This window comes from Piliocolobus tephrosceles, chromosome 21, assembly GCF_002776525.5.
Source record: "Piliocolobus tephrosceles isolate RC106 chromosome 21, ASM277652v3, whole genome shotgun sequence".
Taxonomy (NCBI): domain Eukaryota; kingdom Metazoa; phylum Chordata; class Mammalia; order Primates; family Cercopithecidae; genus Piliocolobus; species Piliocolobus tephrosceles.
Genome location: NC_045454.1, coordinates 40,214,008 through 40,222,100, shown reverse-complemented (window position 1 = coordinate 40,222,100; position 8,093 = coordinate 40,214,008). Strand labels below are relative to the sequence as shown.

At 48.8% G+C, this 8,093-nt stretch overlaps 2 protein-coding genes across 5 annotated transcripts in view; one reads left to right on the top strand and one right to left on the bottom strand.

Annotated features, from left to right (window-relative positions):
* The window catches only part of GCDH (glutaryl-CoA dehydrogenase), a 10,628-nt gene extending 8,370 nt beyond the window's left edge, over positions 1–2,258 (top strand). Inside the window, exon 12 of one of the 2 annotated variants that reach the window (XM_026456910.1) lies at positions 1,727–2,258. In XM_026456910.1, the coding sequence (XP_026312695.1) occupies positions 1,727–1,800 (74 nt within the window). In that variant the 3' untranslated portion in view covers positions 1,801–2,258. The remainder of the gene's footprint in view (positions 1–1,726) is intronic. The other variant, XM_026456911.2, reaches the window with a different exon arrangement.
* SYCE2 (synaptonemal complex central element protein 2) overlaps positions 1,032–8,093 on the bottom strand; it is a 23,328-nt gene continuing 16,266 nt past the window's right edge. The window contains exons 3-6 of one of the 3 annotated variants that reach the window (XM_026456914.1): positions 6,861–7,035; positions 2,736–2,924; positions 2,263–2,376; positions 1,032–1,332 (exon numbers count right to left, since the gene is read on the bottom strand). In XM_026456914.1, coding sequence (XP_026312699.1) covers positions 1,288–1,332; positions 2,263–2,376; positions 2,736–2,924; positions 6,861–7,035 — 523 coding nt within the window. In that variant the 3' untranslated portion in view covers positions 1,032–1,287. Of the gene's footprint in view, positions 1,333–2,110; positions 2,377–2,735; positions 2,925–6,860; positions 7,036–8,093 lie in introns of those variants that run through there. The other 2 variants (XM_026456913.2, XM_026456912.2) reach the window with 2 other exon arrangements.

Sequence of the window (8,093 nt, the reverse complement as noted above, 5' to 3'; positions counted from 1 at the left end):
AAAAAAAAAAAAAAAGTGCAAACCCAGTGTACACTATGCAGAAACAGAGGGAGGTATGAGGACCCCCCTGGCAGAGAGGCTTCCAGACAGAGAGGACAGCAAATGCAGGAGAGGTGCCTTCCCTGTGCCACAGTCCCAGCTCTTGTCTCTATCTGGCAGCTGGCAGGTGGGGGGGATCCTACAAGTGTGAGAATGACCCTGAGGACAAGCAGAGGGCGCCGTGAGACAGTTTTGTGCAGAGATGGCATAAGTCAGATTTGGTGCTTTACAGGCTGGGCACAGTGGCTCACATCTGTAATCCCAGCACTTTGGAGGCTAAGGTGGGAGGATTGCTTGAGCTCAGGAGTTAGAAGTTACAATGAGCAATGATCACTGTGCAACTGCACTCCAGCCTGGGTGACAGAGTGAGACTGTCTGAAAAAGAACAGAAACAAAGGCCGGGTGCGGTGGCTCACGCCTGTAATCCCAGCACTTTGGGAGGCCGAGGCAGGCAGATCACGAGGTCAGGAGATCGAGACCATCCTGGCTAACATGGTGAAACCCCATCTGCTAAAAATACAAAAAATTAGCCGGGCGTGATGGTGGGCACCTATAGTCCCAGCTTCTCGGGAGGCTGAGGCAGGAGAAGGGCATGAATCCGCGAGGCAGAGCTTGCAGTGAGCCAAGATCGAGCCACTGCACTCCAGCCTGGGCAACAGAACGAGACTCCGTCTCAAAAACAAAACAAAAAAACATAGGTTTGTACTTTAGGAAGTAAACAGAATTGGCTCTAAAAAGGAGGCTACAATCTTGCCTTCTGCTCCATGGAGCTGGGGAGGAGCAAAGGATGAGACACCAGGGCGTGAGGTGTGGCGGAAGCTACCTCTTCTCTGGGAGAGGTGGCTTCAGGTGGGCAGAGGTCAGCTGAGGCAAGTGACTGCTTTTCCGATGTGCTGTCCTTCCCGTCCCTCCCAAGGGTAAGAAAGGGCCTGCTGTGTTTCCCTGGATCTCAGGGGTGCTTTTAGCCTCTGCAGCAAGGAAGCGTGGCCAGGTTGAAAATCAAACATTTAATAAACTGTGGGCCTGGGGGTGAGGAGAACTTGCCAAGGGTGGGGAGCATGAAGGCTGGGCCCGTGGCAGGGGCTGGACTTGCTACATTTTGGGAGTTCAGCACAAGAAGCTTTGGGTTTTTTTTTTTCTTCCAAGATGCATTATAGAACCATGAAAAACAATTTCTCAGTGTGGCCCAAATGGTGGCCTCACAGTCTTCTGGAGGCTGTCACTAAGGCGTGAGTCTCCCGGCAGCTGTCAGCATTCACCATCTCTGTGGGTCTGTTCTTCTGAAGCAGTGGCCTGGGGGGACATGAAAATTCATTTTAAGGCCGGGCGCGGTGGCTCAAGTCTGTAATCCCAGCACTTTGGGAGGCCGAGACAGGTGGATCACAAGGTCAGGAGATCGAGACCATCCTGGCTAACACAGTGAAACCCCGTCTCTACTAAAATATACAAAAGACTAGCCGGGCGAGGTGGCGGGCACCTGTAGTCCCAGCTACTAGGGAGGCTGAGGCAGGAGAATGGCGTGAACCCAGGAGGCGGAGCTTGCAGTGAGCTGAGATCCGGCCACTGCACTCCAGCCTGGGTGACAGAACGAGACTCCATCTCAAAAAAAAAAAAAAAAGAAAATTCATTTTAAAGGAAGTTGTGAGCCGTGAAGACTCCAAACCAACTCTGTATTAATCTTGTCCAGGTACACATGACATTCACGCCCTGATCCTTGGGAGAGCTATCACAGGAATCCAGGCATTCACGGCCAGCAAGTGAGCCTGCCCCATCAGGGGCCCAAAACTCTGAAGCCCCTTTCTGGAGAGATGCCTGGCTGGACCGCAGGAGCGCCATGCTCTGAGCTTAGAAAGGGAGGTGGCGGATGGCGTGGGAAGTGAGAGACACTGATTTTTAAATATCAAAATTTCCCTTTGAAGTTGTTTGGATGTGTTCCTTAAAAAGAAGATGGAATTCTCTGTAGAGCGTCTCAATCCACTTTTAACCATGGATGAGAACAGACTCCATTTACCCTGAAATAGCAGCTTTTCTTGAGAGGAGAGTGACATTGAAGCAACTCCGTCTGCTCCAGCCAACCCCCTCACACCGAGTTCACAGTGTGCCCTCCGTCCCTCCCGTCTGGGGGTAGTGCCTTATGCTGGGTGTGGGAGCAGAGTGAGGGAGAGGAAAATAAAGAACTGCACATCTGACCCCAAGGTGTCGGGCCGGTTTACTGGTAACCACCTGAGAAGTAGTTTCAGCCACGGAAGAAACGAACACGTCTGGGGGCTGTGAGTCGCTGGGACGTGGTGGGGACTTCCCCCTAGAGTGATCTGGCCCCCGTCTGAGTCTTGAGCTCTGGTGTGAAAAAGAAACCCAGGTTAGCAGTGACAGGCTGTGCCAGGGCTGCAGGGCTCAGGGCTGTGGGCAGAGGGGATGATTTCTGAGTGGCAGGGACTCCGAAAGGACTTTGTCCTTTCTGTCACCACAGAGCTGCTCATACAACAGTGGGACATGATAACGGTTTGGCTTCTCAGCTCAGACACACCATGTTATAGGGGACCACAAACAAGACGGTAAATGCACCAGGGGCTTTGCAGCGACTGTGGCCTGGTGGCGTCAGTGCTGGGTGCCTGGTTTCTGTTCACATTTACTCTTGGCTGGGCCATCCCTGTCCTCTTCCTCAGGCAGCGCCCCCTATGTGAGTTTCCTCATACCTCAGGCTGGAGACACAGGTCTTTGTACACAGTTTCCACGCTGTGGCAGACTTGTTTGAGCTCTGTCTCCAAATGGCTGATCTTTGCCATTTTCTGGGTGAACTCTTGGAGCTTTTCCTGGATGATCTTGTTGTGGTCATTATAAATCTGATAGATCCTCTCCTCTAATTTCTCTGTGAGATCCGAAACCTTTTAAAGAATAAATGTGTTCTTAGAAAATCAAACAAGAGGTATCACAAGACATATGTGTTAAGTGGGTTTCTTAGATTTCTGTAATTTATCTTATGAAAATGGCAAAATAGGCTGGGCACGGTGGCTCACGCCTATAATCCCAGCACTTTGGGAGGCAGAGGCGGGTGGATCACTTGAGGTTAGGAGTTTAAGACCAGCCTGGCCAACATGGTGAAACCTCGTCTCTACTAAAAATACAAAAATTAGCTGGGCATGGTGGCACATGCCTGTAATCCCAGCTACTCGGGAGGCTGAGGCAGGAGAATCACTTCAACCCAGGAGGTGGAGATTGCAGTGAGCCGAGATTCCACCACTGCACTCCAGCCTGGACGAGAGTGAAACTCCGTCTCAAAAAAAAAAAAAAGAAAGAAAATGGCAAAATAGACCGGGCATGGTGGCTCATGCCTGTAATTCCATAATTCCAGCACTTTGGTAGGCCGAGGTGGGTGGATTACTTGAGGCCAGGAATTCTAAACCAGCCTGGCCAACATAGTGAAAACCCATCTCTATTAAAAATATAAAAACTAGGCCAGGCGTGGTGGCTCAAGCCTGTAATCCCAGCACTTTGGAAGGCCGAGACGGGCAGATCAAAGGTCAGGAGATCGAGACCATCCTGGCTAACATGGTGAAACCCCGTCTCTACTAAAAATACAAAAAACTAGCCGGGCGAGGTGGCGGGCGCCTGTAGTCCCAGCTACTCCAGAGGCTGAGGCAGGAGAATGGCGTAAACCCAGGAGGCGGAGCTTGCAGTGAGCTGAGATCCAGCCACTGCACTCCAGTCCGGGCGACAGAGCAAGACTCCGTCTCAAAAATAAAAATAAAAATAAAAATAAAAACTAGTTGGGCATGGTAGCATGACCCTGTAATTTCAGCTACTTGGGAGGCTGAGGCAGGAGAATTGCTTGAACTGGGGAGGTGGAGGTTGCAGTAAGCCAAGATGATGCCATCACACCCCAACCTGGGCAACAAGAGTGAATCCATCTCAAAAAAAAAAAAAATTAGCAAGGCATAGGTGACGCGCGTCTGCAGTCCCAGCTACTCAGAAGGCTGAGGCAGGAAGATCAGTTGAGCCCAGGAGTTGGAGGCTACAGTGAGTCATGATCACACTAATGCACTCCAGCCTGAGTGACCCTACGTCAAAAAAAGAAAAGAAAAACACTAAAAACTAAAACCCAGTGCAGTGACTGGGGGTCAGATTGCCTATATGTTAAATTTTTTTGTTTTGTTTTGTTTTCTTGAGGCGGAGTTTCGCTCTTGTTGCCTAAGCTGGAGTTCAATGGCATGATCTCGGCTCACTGCAACCTCCGCCTCCTGGGTTCAAGCCATTCTCCTGCCTCAGCCTCCCGAGTAGCTGGGATTATAGGCGAGCGCCACCACGCCCTGTTAAGTTTTTGTATTTTTAGTAGAAATAGGGTTTCACCATGTTAGCCAGGCTGGTCTCGAACTCCTGACCTTAGGTGATCCACCCCCTCGGCCTCCCAAAGTGCTGAGATTACAGGCATGAGCCACTGCACCTGGCCTGTTAAATTTTTTTAACAGGCAAAAGTATATACAGTCGTGTGCTGCATATTGACATTTTGGTCAATGTCAGACTGTATATACAATGATGGCCCATAAGAGTATAATGCCATATTTTTACTGTACCTTTTCTGTGATTAGATATATTTAGATACACAAATACTTACCATTGTGTTATAAGTGCATACAGTATTCAGTATGGTAACAGGTAACATGCTGTGTGCAGGTTTGTAGCTTAGGAGCAATAGGCTCTTCCACGTAGCCTAGGTGTGTAGTAGACTATACCATCTAGGTTTGTGTAAATTCACTCTATGATGTTCAGACGATGACAGTGTCAACTAGGGATGCATGTCACAGAACTGTACAGGACAAGCTCAGCCAGGTTAGGAAGACAGTACACAGAATAGAAGAGGCATCCAACAAAGTGGCCTCTGGGTGGTGTATCAAATAAATAAATAAATAAATAAATAAATAAATGTTTTTGTATCTTTTCTACTAGAGGCCAAGGCAGCGGGGTGAGGAGTTCAAGACCAGCCTGGGTAACATAGCAAGATTCCAACTCTACAAAAAAATTTTTAAAGAAAATTACCTGGGCAAGGTGGGTGCACACCCAGCTACTTAAGAGGCAGAGGTGGGAGGATCACTTGAGCCCAGGAGTTTGAGGCTCCAGTAAGCTATGATTGTGCCACTGCTCTCTAAGCCTGGGCAATAGAGTGAGATACCACCTCTAAAACTATAAACCAATACAACACAACACAACAATACAACACAACACAATACAATACAACACAACACAATACAACACAACACAATCAACACAACACAACACACACAACAATACAGTACAATAAAACAAGTGAGCCGGGCTTGATGTTGCATGCCTATAGTCTCAAGCTACTCAAGAGGCTGAGGTGAGAGGATTGCTTGAGCCCAGGAGATCAAGATTGCAGTGACCTATGATTCTACCACTGCACTGCAGCCTGGACAACAGCAAGACTTGTCTCAAAAAAAAAAAAAAAAAGAAAAAAGAAAATAAAGTCAATCTGTCATCAAGACACCTAGAATCAGCAAGCTCTCCCACTCACATGACCCATTATGTATTTTTTTGTTTGTTTGCTGGAACTATAGGCATGTGCTACCATGCCTGGCTAATTTTTTTTTGAGACAGTGAGCCAAGATCGTGCCACTACTCCAGCTTGTACAACAGAGCAAGACTGTCTCAAAAAAAAAAGAAAGAAAAGAAAACCAGAAAGAAAGAAGCGGTCTCCTTTTTCTTTTTCTTTTTTTTTTGAGATGGAATCTCAGACTCTGTCACCAGGCTGGAGTGCAGTGGCGCAATCTCGGCTCACTTCAACCTCCACCTCCCAGGTTCAAGCAATTCTCCTGCCTCATCCTCCCGAGTAGCTGGGACTACAGGTGCGCACCACCAGGCCCAGCTAATTTTTGTATTTTTAGTAGAGACAAGGTTTCACCATGTTGGCCAGGATGGTCTCCATCTCCTGACCTTGTGATCCCCCCACCTCAGCTTCCCAAAGTGCTGGGATTACAGGCGTGAGCCACCGTACCTGGCCCCTATTTATTTATTTTTGAGACAAAATCTTGCTCTCTGGCCCAGGCTGCAGTGCAGAGTGACTACACCGAGCCAATTTTTCTATTTTTAGTAGAGATGTGGTTTCACCATGTTGGCCAACCTGGTCTCTTAACTCCTGGCCTCAAGTGATCCACCTGCCTCGGCCTTCCAAAGTGCTGGGATTACAGTCATGAGCCACTGCGCCTGGTCCCCCCATTATATATTCTGAAGAGGCATCAGGCGCAACCGTTCATGTAAGACCTGAACATCACACCAGCTTTTGCAAGACGTAAGCCCCAGGCATGTTAAAGAACCTCCACTCCCCCATCACAGACCATTCGATGGCTTCTGCCAGACATATGGTTGTGACAATGCAAGTTATGCCTTGACCCCCTACTCCCATGGCTGCTTGACCTTGTGTGAAGTAAGAGGGCTGGGTGTTGGAGACAGGAGGGTATCCAATGTCCCGCTCCTTCAGCCTGGCTGTCTCATCAGGCAAATCATTCATTTCCAAGCCTTATCTATAAAATGGGTCCAATCTCTTCACTGTAGGACTATTCTAAGGGTAAACTGAGATACAGATGGTCCCCAACTTACTACAGTTCAACTTACTACATTTTTCACTTATAGCATTTTCAACTTGCAATGGGATTATTGGGATGTAGCCCCATCATACGTGGAGGAGCGCCTGTGTTGTGTATGAATGGCCTAGCGCCGTGCCTGGTGTACAACAGACGTTCATCGGTGGTTCATTCCCTCCCCTTTTGCATAAGGAATCCCCCCTCTCAGTGGGTGAAGTCTGTCACCTTGGTCTTCAGGCTGTTCCTGAAGTTGGTCATGAGTGCATGGTCCTTTTGCCGGCTCTCATTGATGTTTTCGATCAGCTCCTGGGCTCTCTTCTGCAGGATGTCGATGCTTGAGTCCAGAGAGGAGAAGTAGAATCCCGACTTCCCTTCCAGCACTGTCAGCTGGCAACTGGCACTGGAGATGGCGACACAAGGGCAAGAAACCTGACTTCACAGAGTACAGGATGCGGCCGGGTGCGGTCGCTCACGCCTGTAATCTCAGCACTTTGTAGGCCGAGGTGGGCGGATCACAAGGTCAGGAGTTCGAGACCAGCCTGGCAACATGGTGAAACCTCGTCTCTACTAAAAAAAAACAACAAAAAATTAGCCAGGCACGGTGGCACATACCTGTAGTCCCAGCTACTTGGGAGGCTGAGGCAGGAGAATCGCTTGAAACCAGGAGGTGAAGTTGCAGTGAGCCAAGATCACGCCACTGCACTCCAGCCTGGGTGACAGAGCGAGACTCCATCTCAAAACAAAAAAAAAGTACAGGACGCTGAGATCAGCACCAAACTCTTCCAAGACCAGCTGATCTGAGAGAGCTACATGGTGGGAGGGGACCCACATTGTTGCCTTCCATGGGTGATACGAGGCATGCTTCCTAGGTTATTCCATTCACACACATGCCCTGAACGATGAGAATGGCACCGCATTTTATAGCTGAGAAAACAGACCAAGAGGCACGACTAAATATGCACAAGGTTCCAGACCAAGGAGGTCTGTCTGACCCCAAAGCCCACTGTTATTTTATGACACCAACTCGCTTCTTTCGAATACCAATAATAGTATCAATACTTTCTTTCTTACTTTCTTTGTTTTATAGAGACAGGTCTTGCTCTGTTGCCCAGGCTGGAGTGCAGTGGCACAATCATAGCTCACTGCAGTGTCAACCTCCCAGGCTCCAGTGATCCTTCCACCTCAGCCTCCTGAATAGGTGGGACTACAAGCACGTGCTACCATGCAGAGCTAATTTTTAAAATTTTTAAATAGAGACTGGGCTTCACTATGTTGTTCAGGCTGCTCTCAAACTTCTGGCCTCCCAAAATGTTGGGATTACAGGCATGAGCCACTGTGCCTGACTGATGTAATCAGCAATCTCCTGCAACCTCCGCCTCCTGGGTTCAAGCGATTCTCCTGCCTCAGCCTCTCGAGTAGCTGGGACTACAGGTGCACACCATCACACCCAGCTAATTT